The sequence below is a fragment of the Crocuta crocuta genome, unplaced genomic scaffold, assembly GCF_008692635.1.
Source record: "Crocuta crocuta isolate KB4526 unplaced genomic scaffold, BGI_CrCroc_1.0 scaffold580, whole genome shotgun sequence".
NCBI lineage: Eukaryota > Metazoa > Chordata > Mammalia > Carnivora > Hyaenidae > Crocuta > Crocuta crocuta.
This window is the reverse complement of record NW_027527940.1, coordinates 2,400,353-2,422,317: the sequence shown is the minus strand read 5'-3', so window position 1 is coordinate 2,422,317 and position 21,965 is coordinate 2,400,353. Positions and strand designations below refer to the sequence as shown.

The window sequence follows — 21,965 nt, the reverse complement described above, 5'->3', positions numbered from 1 at the left end:
CAGGCAAGCAAGGAGTAAGAGGTGGCCAGTGGGTACTAGGTGAGTCTACCAGCAGCAGCTGCATGTTTCAAAAGCTTAAACAGACTCATGATGCGGTCTGCCCCCAGATGTCTGTAGTCTGTCCTGTTCACTTTGTAGGTTACCCCTCAGTGGCTCTTAGACATCCTCAAAAGTCCATGACTTGGAAGCATCTTTCACCCTGTTAAGAAGAGGGCTTTCGTGCTTGGATCCTTTCAGGGCCCTTTAGGAAGCCTCCCAGGGAGCATCAGGCCACATATCTATGGGCATCTGCCTGGCTTTTGAAGGGATATACTGATTTTGATGAAATTTAACCCCTTATTTAAAGTTGCAAGGTAGTTATTGTTTGCTTGATGTTCCAGACCACAGGAGATAAAAAAGCAATCTGTAGATATTTAATTGGGTGGTGGGGTGCCCTAGCCACTCTCCACTGGGAGGGAAGTAGCCCCCAGGACTGTGCAGACCTGGAGGCTGAAGTGACTGAAAGCACCCAGGTACCTTCACTATGGCCTCCCAAGGCAGCATCCCCTCCCCCAGAGCTCATTGCCGCGCTGCTGGCAAGGGCAGACCATGCCCAGCACGTTTTCCAAAGGCTGCCGCCTCCTTCCCCCACAGCGCCCACTTGCCAGGCTGCATCCTTAAGTGTTGCCAGCCTCATTTGCATGCTGATTTGCATGACTCTACCCTCTGCTCTCATCTGATGGTTGGTGCAGAGCACCACAAACAGCAGCTTCATTGTCAAGGGCTTGTCATGCCCAGCTGCTTTCTGCCACTTATGGATGCTTCCCAGCCACGGGCCAGGGCCTGGCTGAGGCTAGAAAAAGGCACACATACACTCCTTTTCAGCATTTCTCTTCCCGAGAAGAGTCTTGAGTCAATTTATGCAAATCACCATGCAGATTTCCACTGCAGACTTTATTACTGTGTCTTGTCAGAATGTGGATGCAAAATATATTGCATAATAAGTGCACATAGCAAAAAAGATTTCAACAGGTGCCTCAGGAAACATCTCTTTCCTAGGGGATCCAATGGGCCAATGGCTCTTTTGTGCAGAGGGAGGCATGTAATATACTGTCAGTCTGTGCTATGTGTCTGAGCCCCTGTTGACACTGTGTAATACCACCTTCAGAAGAAGATGAATGTGGCTGTGGCTGTGAAATCTGTGTTTGTTAAGATTCCTCAGTTTGTATAAAATGAAATGCCTGCCATGTTTCGTAAGTAGTGCTGTTTGTAAGCACGGTATTAAAGGGATAAATAGCGGAGTGGAGAGTGCAGCCTGGCCTCCAGAGAGGGGCATTAGGCAGTACAGGAGGCTTGTGCAGCACACAGCTCAGGAGGGGAGGGGTGATCATGGGGACCATGGACTGGTAGGAGGGCCCCAAAGTCCAGCCTGCTGCTCATGTGTCTTGATATCCTCTTTACAATCCTATGGCGTAGTTACCATAAGGAAGAATAATTGCAAGAGGAAATGAAATACAGAGAATGAATACTTTGACTCCATGACAAACTAGAAGAGGGATGTGGTCTTCTTTAGAACCCAGTTAACCTTTCCTGAAGCCCTGGGAACACTGTTATTAAAAAGGGATGTTAACAGTGATTATAAGCACAAAGTTTCCTAGAGCAAGGAAGCCTGGGAACATCGGGTTCCATGAAATTGTGTTTCTTTAGTATAGGACTTCTCAGAGCCTTTACTGTGCCAGTGTATTTTCTGGCTCTCCACTAAGAGCTAGAATAGGCAGCCTTTCTCAGAAACCCTTGATTACAGTTTACCTTTATCCTGTAGATTGCCTCATGGGGATGTATTTCACATAACCAGTCTGAGAAACATGTTGGAGGGTCTTCTGTGGGGTAGGTTTCCACAGTTTGTCTTGAAAATCCCCCAGTCAATGGGTCAGTCCTCATTTTTGTTTATACAGAGTTCCTTCGTGTGGTCTAACTCCTGTGATCTGCAGCCTTTGAAGGAAGCTGTGATGATCCCCACTTTAGAGAGGAGAAGCTCCCTAACCAGTGTTCTTCCGAACCCATCATAGAGTACTCAGACCCCAAAGCACTGGCAGAGGTCCCTGGAGACAGCACACGACCCCATCTGGGTCCATTTGGTGACAGTGGGGCACTCTGCTAGTGGCATGCCACATCCTCTGGGACTGGCCATGGTCAGCATGGGGAGGCATTGAAGGAAGCCTACGTTTGTTGGCAGAAACCTGCCCTTCCCTTCTGGTCACCTCAGCCTCTTAGCCTGCTGGCATGACCAGGGCTTTGTGCATCTGATGGATCTGGGCTCTCCCTCCCCACCCCACACCCACACAAGCATAGTACACCCATTCCTACCCACATACACGTACTCGTACATGCAGATGAATGTGTAGCTGCATGCACGTGTGTGTATCTTGGCTCGTCCATGGGTCCACCCACACACACAGTCATACATATGTTTCCATCAACACACACCTTTGTGACATGTGCTGGCCTTCAAGAGGGAGTGTGGGTTGTAGCAGGTAAAAGGGAGTCACTGAGCTTTCTGGGACCTTTTGTGGGAGGGGGTGCCCTCCCTCCGTGGCTAGTTCTTTTTGCTTAGTGTCCCCATATTATCCTGTCAGGTAATTTCTATTGATGTGTTTTCAGATTTGCTGTTTCATCTTTCGTCTGCTCTTAAGTCCATCAGTGATTTAAAAATTTCAGAGATTTTTCAGTTCCAAGTTTGTGTTTGGCTCTTCTTATAGCTTCTCTGCTGAGATTCTTTTGAGCATAATTATATTTAAACTACTTGCTACTTTCAGTGTCTGGGTCACCTCAAGGTTAATCTCTTTTTTCCTTGAATATGGCTTTTACTTCATATGCTGAGTAATATAAGGTTTATCCTATGCATTGTGATTAAGACTGTGGATTTTGTTGGTTCCTTAGGAAGAGTATTGGGTGGATCCAGATTCTCCCTTCTGTTCCCTGTGGTAGGCAGCAAATTAAAGTTCTCTTCAGGTTTGTTGGTTTGGTTTGGTTTTCAGTTTTAGGTAGGCTGCTTGGGTCGATCAGAGATTTGGGCAGCTTTTATTCATAGAATTTGGGGTGCCCTTCCTGTAGCTATCTCATGCTTAGGATTTTTCACATTTTCTGGCTATTGTGGTAGCTTTGGATCTGATTTATTTCTCAGCATGCCTGTGGGGTTCTTGCCAAATTTTAGCCACCCCTGATCTTCAGCCAGGCCTGCCCTCAAGATGAGTGAGCAGTCATAAAAACAGAAGCCTTACCCAGGGCTGTTCCCTTTTTTTTTTTTTAAAGTTGACTCCCCTCCAGTTTCTGCCTGCTTTTGGTCACTTTCCAGTGCTTTCAGGTAGTTGTTTTATTTGTTAAGAGTTCATAATAGTAATCTGCAAGAGGGTTGGTCTGATAGTGACTCTGCCGTTAAGGAAATCAGAACTGGGGCACCTGGGTGACTCAGTCAGTTGAACCAACTATTGATTTCAGCTAAGGTCATGATTCCAGGGTCATGGAATCGAGCCCCACATGGGCTCCATGCTGAGAGTGGAGCCTGCTTAAGATGTTCATTCTCTCTGTCTCTGTCTCTCCCCCCGCCCCTCTTCCACACAAGCACTCTCCCTCTTTCTCTAAAATTAAAAAAAAAGAAAAAGAAATCCCTACTCTCCCATTCCCTCTGTCTGGGCTTTTTTCCTCACACTTCTCATCCTCCACTACACCCCCATTTTCACCTGCTGGGAAGTTAGTATTCATTGGAGGGTTTGCAAGAAATCAATTAGAAACAGGGTCCCCCTCCTCTTAGAGTCCTTGTCACTACTCTCATCTTTTCCATCCATCAGAGACCACTCTTCTGTGTGCTAATCTTAGCTCCTCTACAAGGTTGGAAGTTCAAGGCTGAATCTGAAACTCTAAATAGACATTAATCCTGTGGAAGAGCATTCCAGGGGAGGGACCAGCTCTTCAGGGGCAAGGGCTTGTTCTGCTTAGTGACTGTCACATAGTAAGCATTCCAGGATGAGGAAGCGAATGAGTATTAATTACTTCCAGCGTTTGCCAGAAAGAAGCTGCCCAGCAAAGACCATGACTACCTTGACCTTGCAGACCTGGCCTGAGAGAGATGGGCTCCAGCTGGCAGTGCTGTGGGGCCAACTGCTTGTGCCTCATGTCTAGGAAAAAAAGATGATGCCCAGGAGCTAGAAATTTCCTGGTAACCGAAGCCCAGCCAAAGCCATCTGAAAAGTTCTTGTTTTTGCTCAGTCCTTAGAGAGCTGACTTTTGTTGTTCTTGTTAAAATGCAAATGAAGTTCCTCTTAAGTGGGCTCTGCTGAGCTATTATGACTAATGACCATAAGAGTCTGACAGTAGGAAGCCAGACAGGATGTGACCCCATGCAAACCCAATGACAGCTTCAGGGCACGATGACAGCTTGAGAAATGAAGGGATTTCAGGAAGCAGAGGGAGTACCGCTGAGTAGTCAAAGCAGAGGCTTTGTGGTAAGGGAGACCTGGGTTCAAATCCTGCTTCTGCCACACAGGTCCCTTGTGTGGCCTTGGTTTCTGAGTGAACCTTAGTTTTCTCATGAATAGCACCTTCTGTATACATGGGCATCTCCCTCTGTCACCCCAGGTAGGGAATCTGCCCCTCCTTCTGGGTACCACAGCCTCCTCAGACTGGTTCCAGTGCAAGCTCAGAGTCTTGGAGGTTGTTTGCAAACTTCACTGCATAGATGAGTTATCTGCAGGCTTATCTGGAGTTCTGATTCCCTGACACCCCAGAGATTGTGACGCTGTGTGGGGGCTCAGGAATCTGCATGTTTACCAAGCCCCTGATGTGACTCCTGAGCAAGTGGTCTGTGCCCTGTAAGTTGATAAGCACTGAATCTCTGGTCAGTGGCAGAGACTGACGGGTATGAGTTCTTTCCCGTTTCATACAGAAACTGTTAAATGAAGGGCCCTTGAGGCCGATCTGAGGGCTCAGAAAATGACTTACAGAACATGACTTGCAGGGGAGTTGAATCTGAATAGGTTTTAACCACATGGAAGAGGATTCTAGAGTAGGGAACAGCATTAGATAAGGCACAGAAACACAAAGTGATTCTGTGGTGTCTTGCCCGGAGCATTACTACTAAAGTATTAAGTAAAAAGCAGGATATGAGGCAAATGAGACCAACGAAAGTGAGAGGCAGGCCCTGGACAGTTTGTAAGCCAAGCTGAAGTGTTTGGACTGTTTCCTAGGGACAGTGAAATAATCAGATTTATGTTTTAGGAAGATAGCCTGGTTATGAAAGATTTGTTATAAGGGGAGAGCCTGAAGGCTGAGATACCAGTCAGGAAACTGTTGAGGTTATTCAGATAAAAGAAGTTGGAGGTCTATAACGGGGCAGTGCTGGTGGGGGCGGTGAGAATTGAGAGGTGAAATGCTCTGGGGATATAGTCATCAGCTGAAGGATTCTTCTGATGTGAGGGAGTGGATGAGAGAGCAGGTGAAGAGCAGGGACTCGGAGGGCTTCCAGGGGCTTCCAGAGGCTTCCACACCTGGAGTGGTAGAGTTGCCATTCATGGAGTGGGGGGAAATAGAAGCTGGTTTGGAGGGCTATGATGGGCTCCGTGTGGGACACACTGCATCTAGTGAGATGTCCAGTAAACAGTTGGATGCTTGGGTCTGGGGCTCAGGACAACGGTAAGGGCTGGGATATACAATGGAAAGCTGTCAGCACATCCTGTTTGAAGCCATGAGAGTAATGAGGTCCCCTGACACAAAACAGGATCACCAACATTGTAGGAACAGGGAGAGGAAGAAGTTCCTATAAGAGTTCAATAAGGAACAGCAGTTAGAGAGGCAGGGAAGCCAGAAACAAGTAGTGTCATGTAAAGCAGAGAAAGGAAGGGTGTCAAGGAAGAGGATTGGTCATCAGAGTCAAGTACATCAATTGGGGCTTGGCTTAACAACGTCCTTATAATTGGGAGGGGCGTCTGGGTGTCTCAGTCAGTTGAGTGTCTGACTCTTGATTTTGGCTGAGGTCATGACCTCATGGTTTGTCCATTTGAGCATGTAGTCTGCTTGGGATTCTCTCTCCCTCTCTTTTTGTTCCTCCCCTGCTCATACTGTATCTTTCTCTCTAAATAAATAAATAAACTAAAAATAAAAGTGTCCTTACGATTTGGAGGTGAAATGGTACCTGGCAGTGGTAGCAAGTGCACTTTCGGTGGGCGGAGGGTAGAAACCAGACCACCCTAGTCGAGCAGGAGGTGGGAGGAGTGGAAGTGGAGACTGGGTTTGGGGTCCTTTTCCAAGAAGCATACCATTTGAAGAGTGATGAGAGGTTGCCAGATAGCTAGGGAGCCACTTAGCAACAGGGACGTGAGAATTTTGAGAATGCTTCTTGGACAAGAAGGAGTGAGTAGAGCATGAAAGGTTGAAAATACAGAAAGGAGATGGCTGAGAGAGCATCACCTGGGAGGAGGGGGCCAGGAGCCAGGGATCTGCAGGGAGAGGCTTGCTTTGACCAGGAAGAGCAAACATGCGGAGCCCGGAGGGATGTGGGGATGAGGCTGGACACTTGTAGACAACTTTGCAAATATCCTTTTCAGTCTTGGCTCTGCCACTTCCAGCTGTTGATGTGGGGCGAGTAACTTAACCTCTCTTATACTCAGTTTTCTTAACAGTGACCTACAAATACTGAAGAACATAACCCATAACATAGGTATCAGGATTCAGTTAAGTAAGGCATGTGAAGCACTCGGCACGATAGCTGACAGATGAGGAGTACTCATGTGTTTAGTCACTGTTACAGTGTTTACCACTGTTGTATTAAAGGTTAAACACAAGGAATCAAAGTAGTTATATCTAATGTTGTAAAGTAAGATTTGAGACCATCTTCTGAGAGGGAGCCATACTGAGGATGGAAAAACAGAGGAGAATGTTATGAACTATCACTGATAGATGGAAATAGGCAAAAGCAAGTGACATGTTTTTATATTTACCCATAGATTTACCATTTTTTGGTGCCCTTATATTCCTTCTTTAAAGATTCAAATTTCTTTCTGTAAAATTGCTCTTTAACCTAAAGCATTTTTTATAATTAGGGCCCACTGGTGACAAATTATCACAGCTTTCCCTTATCTGAAAATGTTTGGCCTTCATTTTTGAACTAAAGTTTCACTGGTTTTTGAATTCTAGGCCAACATGATGGTGGTGGTGATGCTGTTTCCTTTGGAAATTGAAAGGTGCTTTTCCATGGTCATCTGTCCTCCATTGTTTCTGATGAGAAATCAGCCACCATTCTTGCCATTGTCCCCTTGTGTTTAACGTGTCTTCCCGTCTCTGGGTGCTGTCAAGGTTTTCTCTGTATCTTTGGTTCTGGCAATTTGACTGTGACATGCCTCTATGTGGTTTTCTTTCTATTTATCATGTTTTAGGTTCACCGAGCTTCTTGGTACCATGGGTTGATGTTTCTAATTAAGTTGCAGAAAAATTTGGCTATTTTTTCAAATATCTTTTTGCTGATTCTACTTTCTTTTTTTTTTTTTTATTTTTTTAACGTTTTATTTATTTGTAAGAGAGAGAGAGAGACAGCGTGAGCAGGGGAGGGTCAGAGAGAGAGGGAGATACAGAATCTGAAACAGGCTCCAGGCTCTGAGCTGGCTGTCCGCACAGAGCCCGATGCGGGGCTCGAATCCATGAGCCATGAGATCATGACCTGAGCCGAAGTCGGATGCTCAACCGACTGAGCCACCCAGGCACCCCTGATTCTACTTTTGTTATGAGACATGAGTTGCATGTTTAGCAGATCACTGGATACTGTCCTAGAAGTTCTGGAGACTGTGTTCATTTTTATTGTATGTTTTTTCTCTCTGTGCTCCAATTTGAACAGTTTATTTTGGCGCCTCAAGTTCACCAACCTTTCTTTTGCAGTGTTCTAGGTGCTGTTATACAAATCCAGTGCATTTTTATTTCAGGTATTTTGTAGTGTTAGGATTTTCAGTTTTTGTTTGTAGAATTTCCATGTATCTCTTCAGATTCATCATTCATTTTTCCCTTTATATTTTTAACATATTTATAACAATGATTTTGAAGTTCTCTGCTATTCTGATATGTTTTCTTGATTATGGCTTGAATTTCATGCTTCTTCGCATGTCTAAACCTTTTATTGTGTAGTGGATGTTGTGAAGACAGGCATACCTTAGAGACCCTGCAGACTTGATTCCAGACTACTGCAGTAGAGTGATTATTGTGATAAAAATGAATCAAATTTGGGGCACCTGGGGGGCTCAGTTAAGTGTCTGACTTCGGCTCAGGTCATGATCTCGCAGTTCATGAGTTCGAGCTCTGCATCAGGCTCTGTGCTGACAGCTCAGATTCAGATGCTGCTTCGGATTCTGTGCCTCCCTCTCTCTCTGCCCTTCCCCAACTCACATTCTATCTTTCTCTCAAAAATAAACACTAAACCAACTTGACAATAAACTATTTGTAAAAATAAATAAATAAACAAGCCTAAATAAATAAATAAACACTAAAAAAATGAAATTAATTTTTTGGTTTCCTGGAGCATATAAAAGTTATATTCATATTATACTGTAGCCTATTAGTGTATAGTAACATTATATCTTAAATAATGTAGATAATCTTAATTTAAAAACCTTTATTGTTATAAAATGCTAACTAACATCTGAGCTTTTAACAAGTTGTAATCTTGCTGGTGGAGGGTCTTGCCTCAGTGTTGGTGGCTGCCGACTAATCATATTGGCAGTTGCTGAAGGTGGTGGGGGTGACTGTGGTAATTTCTTAAAATAAGACAGCAGTGAAGTTTGCCACAGTGGTTGACTCTTCCTTTCCACAAATGATGTCTCTGTAGTATGTGATGTAGTTTGATAGTGTTTTACCCACAGTACAGCTTCTTTCAAAAGTGGAGTCAATCCCCCCAATTTGGCCGCTGTTTTATCAGCTAAGTTCATGTGCTATTCCAAATCCTTTGTCGTTTCAACAGTCTTCCCAGCACCTGCACCAGGAATAGATTCCATCTCCAGAAAACACCTTCTTTGCACATCTGTAAGAAGCAACTCCTCATCCGTTCAAGTTTATCATGAGATTGCAGCAAGTCAGTCCCTTCTTCAGGCTCCACTTCTAGTTTTCTTGCTGTTTCCACCACATCAGCAGTTAACTTCCCCTGCCGAAGTGCTGAACACCTCAGCATCATCCATGAGTGCTGGAATCAACTTCTAAATTTTTGTTAATGATTCCATTTTGACCTCTTCTCCTGAATGACAAATGTTATTAATTGCATCTAAAATAGTGAATACTTTCCAGAAGGTTTCAGTTTACTTTGCCCAGATCCATCAGAGGATTCACTATCTATGGTGGCTATACCCTTACAAAATGTATTTCTTAAATAAGATAATGAGACTTACAAGTCAGAATTACAACTTGATCCTTGGGCTACAGGATGGATGTTGTGTTAGCAGGCACAAAAACAACATTAATCTCCTGGTACATCTCTGTTAGAACTCTTGGATAACTAGATGCATTGTCAATGAGAAGTAGTAATATTTTGAAAGGATCCTTTTTTCTGAGCAGTAGGTGTCAACAGTGGACTTAAAATATCCAGTAAACCATGTTATGAACAGATGTGCTGTCATCTAGGCTTTATTGTTCCATTTACAGAGCACAGGCAGAGTAGATGTAGCATAGTTCTTCAGGACCCTAGGATTTTGGGAATGGTAAATGAGCACTGGCTTCAACTTAAAGTCACCAGCTACATTGGTCCCTAACTGGGGAGTCGGCCTGTCTTTTGGAGCTCTGAAGCCAGGCGTTGACTTCTCCCTAGCTATGAAAGTCCTAGGTGCCATCTTCTGACATATGGCTGTTTTGTCTATGTTGAAAATGTGTTGGTTAGTGCGGCCACCTTCGTTAATGATCTTAGCTACATCTTCTGGGTCACTTGCTGCAGCTTCTCCACCAGAGCCTGCTGCTTCATCTTGTACTTCTATGTTACGGAGACGGCTTCCTTCCTTAGACCTCATGAACCAACCTCTGCTGGCTTCTAGTTCTTCCTCTGCAGCTTCCTCACCTCTCAGCCTTCATAGAATTGAAGAGAGTCAGGGCCTTGCTCTGGAGTAGGCTTTGGCTTAAGAGAATGTTGTGGCTGGTTTGATCTTCAGACCACTCAGACTTTCTCCATATTGTCAGTAAGGCTTGTCCATGTGTTTACTGGAGCTTACTTTTAATTTCCTTCAAGAACTTCTCCTTTACATTCACAACTTGGCTACCTGTGTGGTGCCAGAGGCCTAGCTTTCAGCCCGTGTCAGCTTTTGATTTAAAGTGAGAGACATGTGACTCTTCCTTTCACGTGAACACTTAGAGGGCACTCACTGTAGGGCTGTTAATAGGCCTGATTTCAATATCATTGTGTGAGGGAAGCCTGAGGAGAGGGAGAGAAATGGAAGAGTAGCCAGTCTGTGGACTAATCCGAGAATACACGTAACATTTATTGGATGAAGTTCACTGTCTTATATGGATGCAGTTCATGGCACTCCAAAACAATTACAATGGTAACACCAAAGATCACTGATCATAGATCACCATAAAAATATAATAATGAAAATTGTGAAATATGAGAATTATTAAAATATGACACAGAAACACAAAGTGAGCAAATGTTGGAAAATTGGTCCCAATATCCTTGCTCTACACAGAATTGCCACAGACCTTCAGTTTGTAAAAAACAGTTATCTGCAAAGTACAATAAGGTGAAGCATGGTAAAATGAAGTGTACCTGTAATAACTTGTAGAGATTCTTGGATTCTATTACCTTCCTCTGAAGAGTGTTGAGTTTTATTTTAATAGGCAATCAAATTACAGAGAGCTCATCTTTTGAGGGGAATGGGGGTAGGGATTACTTATCATGTTTAAGTCTTGTTAATGTAAGTCTCTTTGGGTTTTTTCCTTAGTCCTCTGGTGTGACCCTCAGTCCTGAGATGATACCCTTTCTTCAAAAGCCAGCCTTTCTGGGTTTCCCATGGAAGGCCTGAAGTGTTTCCCAAGTCCTTCTAACTTATGTAACTAGGCAGTTACCTCAGGGGAAAAATTGGTGAAATGTGGGACCTCATTTTGTTCTTTTTCCTTCTTTCAAAGTTTGTAACCCCTCCATTTTCTGCTTACTTTTGATCACTCTTGAGTACTTAAAAATTACTTCTTGTATTTTTCCATCATTTATAGTAGTTATCTGTGGGAGGGTTCATCTGATAAAAACTACTCAGCCATTATTGGAAATAAAACATAGGAATATACTTTTGGGCAGAGCTGATGGTTCAGCCATTCCCAGGGACAATGCCTGTGCTTTGGCAAGAATCTGTACAGCTGTGGGAGGATCTGCTGTGACTCAGTGGCCTGGCTTGGTGGGGACAGAGTGGTCACTTAAGGAATCAGACATTTCTCTGATGTGGAAGAACCATGAGAGTGAGACTAAAGGTGGGAGAGAGCTGAAGAGGTAGGAAGTTGGCCTCTTCCAGCCTTCATTTCCTCAGTAATGTGGTCAAGCTCTTGTGAGGGGTGATGGAGACAAAGTATATGGTGTTTATGATTACGGAGGCCACTGAGTTGAGCTTTGCCAAGGCTTGATCTGAATGGCACAATTCTTGTATCATCTTGACTTTTCAGTCCTTTGTGGAAGCAAGAGTGCCTTGTGCCCACATAAGGTATATTGGGGTTGTCATTGTTACACTGTGATCAAGAATATCACCATCATATCCATGCTGCCTACCTCTGAGGGATATGTTTCTCCATGGTTCTTTGCTCTATTGGTTAGGCTATTGTTAGTCTGTGGTGAACAAAACCCAAGATAACAGTAGCTTAAGCAAAGTAGAAGTTCTTTTCTCTCTCACACAGTAGTCTGGGTGTAAGTAGTCTAAGGCTGTTGAGGTGGCTACACTGGGTCAGGGGCTCAGGCTTCCTCCATCTTGCTGGTCTGTCATCACTGCTGTATCACCTTCATGACTCAACACCAGTATGACTCAACACCACCCGTCTTCATTCCAAGCCACAAGAAGGGGAAGGAGGGCAGCTGTGGGCATGCTAGCCCACCCCTTCCCCCATGAAAGACCCATCCCAGAAGATGCATCCATCACCTTCACATCCCATTGACCAGAATTTAGCTACCCACCTGCAGAGGAAGCTGGGAAATACCGTCTTTATTTGGGGTAGTCATGAATCTGTCTACACATCTAGAGTTCTATTGTAGACATGGAGACTGTATGGGAGCCTGGGTGTCTCAGTCGGTTAAGTGTCTGACTTTGGCTCAGGTCATGATCTCACAGTTTGTGAGTTTGAGTCCCACACTGGGCTCTCTATTGTCAGCTTTGGATTCTGTGTCTCCCTCTCTCTCTGCTCCTCCCCTGCTTGCACTCTGTCTCTCCTTCTCTCAAAAACAATCAGGAAGAAAAATGGGGTGGGAGGGGAGACTGCATATGGACGCATAGCCACCAATCATGAGGTCATGTACCTGGTTCTCAGCTGAAGGGTCACTTTATAGAAGGAACTTGGTGCTCTCTGGAGAGCCCATGGAGCACTGATGAAATGAGAGATTTCCACGTGGTCTGCACATTTCCCCTTAAGGGTATCAGAAGACAAGGACTGTCACTCTAATGTAGATCAGCTAGTGGTTGTTGTGTGACTTAAGGGACATGGTGGGTCCACAAGCTACTTGTCAATTCCAGACTTGTTGCCCAGTAACTACACCATGTAGGAAAGACGTGCCAAGTTGGGATAGAAAGAACCCAAGTGATACCAGGCTTTTAGTGCTGATCCTTCCATCTTTGGCCCTGACTAGTAGAGTCACACCAGGCGTGCCCTTGTCTTTTACCTCCAAAGTAGATTTGGGTTTGGATTTGGATTGGGGTATGTCTCTGGTGTGGCTAGTACCCATGTTCTAGATTCCTCAACACTCCACAACTTGGCACTAAAGCAGGCTTCCACGGGGATGCTGCCATGTTAAGTCCTTTGTGGAATGAGTTCAAAGTCTGAATGTGCAGATACCTGGCACGCTGCAGACTGCCTGGGAGCTGTGGACATGGGTTCTCTATCTCCTTGGGCTTCCCTGAGTTGTCTTGTAATCAGAAGTCACTACCCAGCTTCCCATACAATTAAGCTTAATTTTTAATCTTTATTTTTGTTTCAAAATATTATTTCTGCTTCTAGAACTATTACATGTCCATTGTAGAAAATTTCAAAGATAAAGGAAAGTATAGCAAAGGAAGCAAAAAAAAAAAATTAACCATAATGCCGTTCCTCATACTGGCATTATTAAGGCTTTACTGTATTCCCTTAATTTCAGTATCTAAGAAATATGAAAAATATTTCTACTTCAGTTCATCAAATTGGGATCATACTATATACATGATGTGTAACTGACTGCCAAGGATTCTAATCACACAGATGTGCCACACTGTACTTAATCAATGCGCTGGACATTCAGGCTGGGTCTGAGTCTTCATTATTGTTAACTACATAGCAGTGACATATCCATTTCACACTGACAACTTCTTAGCTCCTATCATAGATGCTGTGGGGCAGGTGAGCTCAGAGGTTGGATGGCCTGCCCAAGGCCACACAGCGAGTGAGTGATGGGTCCCGGCCATGTGGCCACAAGGCTGACTGCACTCTGCCAGGAGCCTCTCCCCAGTGCCAGGAAAGAGAGGGACAGATGTGGCATAGGTGTGCTGGGGATGGTGGGCTCCTAATGTGCTGGTTTAGGGAGAAAAGAGTGTGGTTTCCAGGGAGACACTGTCCTGGGTGGTTTGTGACACCCCTGAGGAAAGCCAGCTGCTCTCTGCTGACCACACAGCAGCAAGCCGCCCCATGCCCCACTCTGCCCCTGCCTGCTGGAGGCAGTGATGAACCCAGGCCTGGGTGCCTGTGTTTACGGAGCCTCGAGGGGAGGCTGGGAGGGTGGGAAGCAGGTGAGGCCAAGCAGGCTTGGGCAGGGAGACCACTCAGCTCTTGCTCCTCGAGACCCCCACCTGAGGAGGGCAGGAGATGCACCTGACAGTGGCCTTAATCCTGGGAAAGCCTCCTCATCTGCCTCCCTTGTCCCTTTTGCAAACACTTTTGTCACTCCCTGAAGACCTGTCCTCATCCTTACTTAGCTCCAGCCCACTTCCTCTGAGAGGGATGACTGGGTTCACTCTCGAGTGTAGGGGAGAGGCAGGGACAGCAGAGCAAAACACACCTTCATTTTGGCATGGGTGTCCCCTCTTTTGCTGGCTGTCACTGCCTGGATCACCGAGCTTTTAACCTTACCTGACACCTGTGCTTTTCTCTACTAGGCAACCATTGGGATTGACTTCTTGTCAAAAACGATGTACTTGGAGGATCGTACGGTGAGTGCCTGACTTCAGAACAGGAAGGATGGGGAGGGCCTGCTTTGGCGCCCATCGCCAGGCACCACTGAGAGAGCCTGTGTCTACCCCAGAGCCGGCAGTGCTGGCATCACAGAGCCAGGGCCCCCCCCAGCCCCCACCCCACCGTGAGGACAGCAGTGACCCCCCCACCCCTGCCCACGGTCCCACCCTTCTTGTGACAGGTGCGGCTGCAACTCTGGGACACAGCCGGCCAGGAGAGGTTCCGCAGCCTGATCCCCAGCTACATCCGGGACTCCACAGTGGCCGTGGTGGTGTATGACATCACAAGTGAGTGTGGGCCTTGGGGACAGAAGGAGGGTGGCTCACAGGCTCCAGGGCCTGCGTGCATGTGTGTGTGTGTGCGTGAGCACACATGCATGTGTATGCACACGTGTGTGCTTGTCTGCTGACTGCCAGAAGGCAGGTCCTTAGTGGTGGGAGGTGAGTTGCCTTCCAACACCAGTATGTCCTCACCTGCGCCTCTCCTGTGTACAGGACAGAGCTGGCCCTGCTCAGAGCAGGGGCCCATGTGTAGAGCTGAGCAGAGATGCACAGGACACTGGCTCTGCTCCCACCTGCCCTCCATGGCCCTGACGGCCAGAAAGACCCTTATGGGGTGACTTGTGGGTGTGTGTGTGACCAGATGGGAGCAGACTCTGGTCTCTGGGCCAGCCCTGACCCAGCAGCCATTGTCTATCAGCTGGCCTCTCTGGGGCTGCTGGGTGGGGAGGCCCAGCGGGTCTGGGAGAGCACTCCCCACATAGCGTGGCTCCTATACCCAGAGCAGCTGCTCTCGTGAGCAACTGCACAGCCCCAGGGCGGCCCAGCCTGGGGGCCCAGGGCCGGTGCAGAGGTGCAGCTGCCCAGCCGGGTGTAGCACACCACCTGGTGAGCCCTTGGGCCGTGGTCGCACCTGTGGCGGGAGGACACCCTGGGTGCCGTGCGCGGCACTGAGATCATGTGAAGCACGTGTGCCCCCTGCTTTGAGCCCGTGGCCCCTGTCTCTGCGCGGCCCCTCTTTCCACCCTGCCCTGATCACAGGCTGCACACACACCCTGAGTACAGGTGAGAGCAGGGCCTTCAGCTTGGGTTCCTACAGCCTGACAGGAGCAGGAGGAAGGGCAGGCTGGGGGAGAAACTGAGGCTTCCTGAGATAGGCTGCCCCCCAGCCCATCAGGCGTGTGTGCTGCTGACTGGTGGGCATCACCCTGTGACTCCTCCCCACATCTTCTGACTGAGGAGAGGGCTGCCCTGAAATGGCCTTACCTCTCGCTGCTGTTGTCTCTCCTGGGGCCGCCTTCCCCCTCCTGCTTGCAGATCCTAAGGGTTCTCTTTGGAAACTTTGGCCTTTCCTGAGCCACCCGGAGCTCCCCTCAGTGGGAGGCCACTTGGTAGGGCCCTCCTCCCCCAGGGGCTTCTGAGGTCGCCCTGCCAGCACACATACGTGTACACACGTGTTTCCAGGCTGAGCCAAGTCTACTGTACCCATTGCTCACACTCTGCTCTGAGCCCCCAGAGTCCAGTCTGATTCTCAGGTGGGCCCCTAAAACCACTAGTCCCTGTAGCACATCATGACAGTGACCTTCCAGCAGAGTGATTTGCAGGGAGTGGTCAGCCATGCATATGTCTCCAGGGCCCGGAGGCGGCAGCTCCACAGACGCATGGGCCCCCACCCTGGAAGGCCCAGTGGTCCCTGTTCCTCCTGCTGCTGGTCTCATGCCCCTTCCCAGCTTCCCCCGACCCTGCTTGTGCTGGCTCTCACTCTGTTGTGTCCCTACTCTCCCATCTCCAGATCTCAACTCCTTCCAGCAGACCTCGAAGTGGATTGACGACGTCAGGACAGAGAGGGGCAGCGATGTCATCATCATGCTGGTGGGCAACAAGACGGACCTGGCAGACAAGAGGTAGGTGTGAGGGTGCGGGGTGCTGGCACGCCTGGCCAACCCTCCACTCCTCCCCAGCTCCTCCTGGACGAGGAGTTCTGAGATGGTGCGAGTGGTGAGCCTGTTCTGACCTGTCCCCGCGCACCTGGGGCACTGGAGGCTCCGAGAGCACCGGGTAGACCGTTGCCCAGTGTCTCAGCTGCAGCCCCACCTTCCCTTGCCAGCAGCCACACTCCTCCAAGGGATGTCTGCATGGAGCCCCATGTGCCCGGCCTGGCACAGTGGTGCGGGGGCTGGGGCCTGGCCGTGGCCACAGTGCAGCTGCAGACAGCAGTCCCTCGGGCCTCTGCTGGTTTCTGCTTGTGCTTTGTCTCTGCCCGCGAGATGCCTGCACCAGTGTGGGGGTTCGGGTCCCCAGGTGTGAACATGCAGAATCTCCTGTTTCTATGGGTAGGAGGGACACTTCCTCATAAGCGGCTGCTCCACGGCCGCCTCCAGTGCACAGGCACGGCTGACTTAGGGGCCACCTACGTGCACATTTGTCCACATATCTCATGGGATATGACTTGGTCAGATAAAGCGACAGGTCCTGGACCGTGGACTTCGTGAAGTGTGCTCTGACCGTCTACAGAATTATCTGACTTAGAGCCTGTGTTATTAGGGTCCTGTCCTTGAAGGAAGGAGAATGGCTCAAAGCACAGTTCTGTTGTCAAGGATAAGGATAAGGTTGAGGCAGTCACTTCTAACCTCACTGTCCTCCTGTGGAAAAGGGGACCGAAGACACCACCCAGAGAGGCATTGCGTGGCTCAGAGGGCTTTCTAGAGACGGACACACGGGATTTTGGACCCTTAGGGAAGGATGGGAAGGCCCGCTGCCTACTGCAGGGCCTGCTCCTGAGCGGGAAGGCACTGTGGAAGGAGAAGGGAGAGCTGATGTCCTGCCATGCCCCGTGCCCTTCGTGCCGGCCGGGGCCCTGGATGGGAGCCCTGTCCTAGGGCTTGCTAGTGGGCTAGGCCTCCCTCTCCTCAGGCTGCTCCCTCTGCCTTTACCAGGGGCTCATGTCCCCCCTTGCCCTCACTCACAGGCAGATAACCATCGAGGAAGGGGAGCAGCGCGCCAAAGAACTGAGCGTCATGTTCATAGAGACCAGCGCCAAGACTGGCTACAACGTGAAGCAGGTAGGACGCACCCGGCACAGATTCCGGCCAGTCTGGCCACGGGGCCACTTCAGCTGTGGGCCTGAGGGGCTGGTGACCAGGTTGGGGCAGGCAGCCTGAGCACCATAAATGCCACCTAATGGGGAACAAGGTGACTCCCTCTGGAGCTGGGAAGGCACACAAGAGAAAGAGAGAGAGGGGGAGAGTGCTCACTCCTGGGGTGGAAGGTGTCTGCAGCATGTCATCATTAGCCACTGTACAAGCAGCCAGCTGTATGGTCCCTGTGACATGCTGTCAGTGTCCAGCCACTAACTTCCAGGTGAGAGAAGCAGTATTTCCCTGGACCTCACTTGGGACGGGGGTACAGGAAATTCAGTCCAACCAGCATTTGGGGGTTCATGCCTTGAGCTTGGCAAGTGCTCAGGGCTGTGCGGGGCCGGGTGGGCTTGCAGAAAGGAGCCTGCCCAGGGTGTGGTTGGAACTTGCAGGGGGTGAGGCCTGGGGAATCGAGCCTGTCGAGAAGCTGTAGCAGGGTTACAGCTGAGCCTTGCAGCAGGGGGCTCCCTAGGTCCCCAGACCCCCAAGAGCCCACCGATGGGAACCAGGGGTCAGCGGACTTGGGTGGGAAAAAGCTACGCTCCGTCTTCACTCAACTGACTGCTCTTCGGCACTTCCTTCAGCAGTGAATGCAGGCAACGGGACTCTATGGTGGCGGCCGTCCCTGTGACTTCATCACAGCAGACCTCCCAGCCCTGTTCTTGTTACCTTGTGGCATGACAGGCCCCTCGGCCTTTCCCCTCCTTGCCGCCGCAGTTCCTGGGGTTACTAGACCTGCTGCCAGCTCGTTGTTTAACATGCTCGTGGGGAAGCAGATTCACTGCTGTCTAACAGGCCTGTGTCCTTAGAGAGGTTCTAAGTGCATCTCAGTTCTGAGCTGTTTCCTTTATGCTCCTGTATAACTAATGTCACTTACAAGGAGCCCAGAGGTTTCAGCAGACTGCCAGAGGGCTCTTCGGTTCGAGAAAGGTTAGAAGCCCCTGCCTTCAAGGAAGAGAGGGCTTGAAGAGGTGAGGAGGGAGAGTGTTGCAGACAAGGGTACCGCGTGAGCACGGGTGCGGCAGGAGGGGTGCCGTGGCATGGGGAGCGGGCTGGGTGAGGAGCGTGGCTCCGCGGGCCTGTGACTTCCACGATGCCACCCCCAGCGGTGCCTGGGAGTGCTCCACAGCTGCCCACACAGCAGCTGGTCTGGATGCAGCGATGGTTCACCTGACATGGGCAGTCCCCGTGCCGCCGGGGCAGGTGGGGGACGAGTGGAGAGAGACAGGAGGAGGGGTCCAGCGTCCCCGGGCCTCAGTGCCTTCCTCTGCAGCGCTGCTGTGGTGTCTCCTGGAGCAGGAGCTGCCTGTCCCTGGGGGCATGTAGGAGGCACAGAACTGCTGCTGTGTGTGGCCCTGCTGGGAAGTCAGAGGCAGCAGGGAAGCCACGGGCGGCAGTCCATAGGGCAGGTAGCTTCTGCCTCGGGAGGTGGCGGGGACAGGGGCAGGGAGAGGCTGATGCCTCTGTTACTTAGAACGCTCTGGAACCCAGGTGATGGTCTAAGCAGGAGTTAAATGTGGTCTGTCCAAATCCTGTGCGGTTCAGAGTCTTCACGCAGTGCAGACTCCTGGACTCTAAGTCTGATCATTTCTGCTCTCAGAGACCCCACACGGGACCCCAGGAGGTTCCTTCTGACTGCCAGTTTGGCTGGTGGCAGAGGCCGTGACCTTTTTGACAGAGCAGGGCTGCCTGGGGAAGACCGTGAAGGAAAGCGCCAGAGGAGTGACACGGCACTCCGCACCATCAATCACTTCTTCTTGCCCGACTTGGGGCTGCCTCTGCAGGCTGCCCCACAGGGTCCCATACCCTGCCAGGCGCACCAGTGCCTTCTCCACCCAGGTCCTCATCACCTTTGCCCTGCCACCCAGCCCGGGTGCTCTCATTTAGCTGGGCTCTAGGGTGAGACCCCGAACAAGCCCTGCCTTATCTGAGTCCCCACAGTTGGTGTATATGGTGGGAGAGAGGGGTGTTCAGAACCTCCTGGTGCCTTATACTTCTGCTTTGTACTCGTCACTTCCTAGGTCCGCTGCCGGCCCCACCTGACATCCCACGCACCTGTGCCTGTGTGCATGCCTGCATACACCCCACACACATTCTCCCTGTGCATTTACAGACCTACCCACATGCACGCGCCCTCCACACATTCCCCCACACACTTACACGAACTCAGACACCACACTCCACATGCAACGTACATGTCACACTAACACCCACACCCAAACCCACACCGTCACGCTCACACTCCTGTGTGCTTTTCTCTCAGAAGTCTCTCTTTCCGATGGGACTGCACCGCCCTGGCTCCCGGTACCCTTCTGTGAATGCCTGTGGACTCATAAAACCCCCTGAGGAGAGGGTCATTTGTCTCCAGAGCAGGTCAAAAGCTGGTTCCCCAGAGGGGCAGTGGGACAGAAGCCCGCCTAAGGGCCTAGATCATTTTCTGCACTGGGGTGGTTTCCTCACAGTCACCATGACTCGTACACAGCTCCTGGTCACCCATGGCCAGCCTGCCTGGGTGAGAGGCCTGCCAGGGCCCAGATCTGCAACAGGTGCTAGGGGCAAGGGAGAGAGAAGTTAGGTGTGGCCCCTGCCCTCCAGGGCACACGAGGACAGACAGGAGAGCAAGGCCTGGGTCAGGACAAGAGGCTAGAGACGTAGCCGGGGGCAGGAGGGACGGGGCCAGAGGCTCACGCTGCATCTCCCCCTCTCTCCAGCTCTTCCGACGTGTGGCGTCCGCTCTGCCTGGAATGGAGAATGTCCAGGAGAAAAGCAAAGAAGGGAGTATCCTTTTCCTTTGATGAGTGGGTGAGAGAGATCGAGAGGCCGTTTATCCACTGACGTAATCACCTAGTATTTTAGAGCAGTGGGCACACCTCATGGGTCTGTAGCCCATCCTTCCCTGCTCAGGAGTATGGTGCGGGGCCTCCTCTGTAAGGGGACAGGGCTGAACTCCAAGGGCTAGAAGACCTCATCCAGCTCTAACAGTGTAAGCTTCTACCTCCAAAACAGTGGGGGATTGGGTACCAGAGGGATGTGAGTGAGAAATCGAAACTCTGCCCATGTTTACAGTGAACATCGCTTTGTATTTCATGGATACAAGTAGCGTGTCCGCTGCACAGGAAGGCTTCTCCACACCCAGAACATGGCTCGACCTACTCTACCTGAGATACTTCCTGCTGTGTCCTGCCTGCTTCCTCCGCCCAGCCCTGCACAGCCCCAGAGTGCCCACTGCTCTGTGGGACAGGGTCCTGCTTGCACCGTCCACCCCAAACCTCAGGTAACACGCAGAAGCTGAAATTGAGGTTCAGAGAGGTAGTCTTGATTTTGCCAGCGGGAAGGAAGGCAGTTACTTATACGTACTCTGCCATGTTACAAAAAAAGTGTTCCTGTGTATGTACACAAGATAAACATACGCTATTTGTGTACACACACGTAGGAAAACTGAGGTGGAGGAAAAATAGGAGGAGGAAAAGTCAGAGGTCAAGTCACACTCAAAATATATGCCATGGCCAAGACGTGGCAAAGAGAGAAAATGTGATCTCAAGAAGCATGGCTCTTTATAGTACTTAAAGCCAAAAAACCCCCTCCCACAGTCCTCACGCAGGGGCCGCAGAAACGCCCTGGGCCTGGGACGCCTGCAGCAGGCCCCACAGCGCTGCCCGGGAGGAGCCCTCCTCCTCCTGCACTGTGATCGGGCCTGCTGTGGGTGGAGGAGCAGCGTGGCTGTGCGTCTTGAACCCATTCCCTTGGTGGTTCTGAGCAGTGCTCCTCCAGCCCATAGTCCCCAGGCACAGGGGGAAGGGCTGGAGAGGGGGCTGTGCCGAGGCCCTGCCCCAGGGATGTGGCTTCCCCCAGCAGCCTCCTCCGAGTCTAAGTGCTGCCCTCTGACTAAAGCTTGAGGGGTCAGTGTTGCTGCGAGGGGCTAGGGCAAGGCACCCCTAGCCCTGTGCTAAGAGCTGGGACCCATACCTGGCCACCACCTCCCATGCACATTTGTACAGGGGGATTGGGAGGTAGCGAGGCTGAGGCACTGGTCGCCAGAAAGCTTCTGAGAAAGGGCCTCTCTTGCCCATGTTCACAGTCATCCCACAGCCCAAACGGGTTTTGGTTCAGGTGGGTAGGGGTGAGGGGGTGTGGGAAAAAGAGGGGTGGGAGCTGGTGACCCTGCGTCCTTCCTCCCCAGCCAAGCACAGAGCCCAGTCCCTAGGTGTTTGTGGAAGGACAGGGATCTGCAGGGGCAGCTGAGGGATGCAGGGACATGAGCCAGGGTGGTAGCTCTCTGAGAGTCTTGTTCCTTAGCACAGCCCCCTGCAGTGATCGACATCAAGCTGGACAAACCCCAGGAACCCCCAGCCAGTGAGGGCGGCTGCTCCTGCTAATGCAGCCGGACCTGCCAGCTTCCTTTGACACTACTCGCTTGTTGTGTTGCTTCCTATTGGTTAGCTTCCTA

The 21,965-nt window shown here is 50.1% G+C and overlaps 1 protein-coding gene across 1 annotated transcript in view; it reads left to right on the top strand.

The window, feature by feature from the left end:
• Positions 1 to 21,965, top strand: part of RAB6B (RAB6B, member RAS oncogene family) — a 54,512-nt gene extending 32,547 nt beyond the window's left edge. The window contains exons 3-8 of the mRNA XM_077752346.1: positions 14,307 to 14,360; positions 14,564 to 14,669; positions 16,174 to 16,285; positions 17,350 to 17,443; positions 20,230 to 20,296; positions 21,830 to 21,965. Coding sequence (XP_077608472.1) covers positions 14,307 to 14,360; positions 14,564 to 14,669; positions 16,174 to 16,285; positions 17,350 to 17,443; positions 20,230 to 20,296; positions 21,830 to 21,894 — 498 coding nt within the window. The 3' untranslated portion in view covers positions 21,895 to 21,965. The remainder of the gene's footprint in view (positions 1 to 14,306; positions 14,361 to 14,563; positions 14,670 to 16,173; positions 16,286 to 17,349; positions 17,444 to 20,229; positions 20,297 to 21,829) is intronic.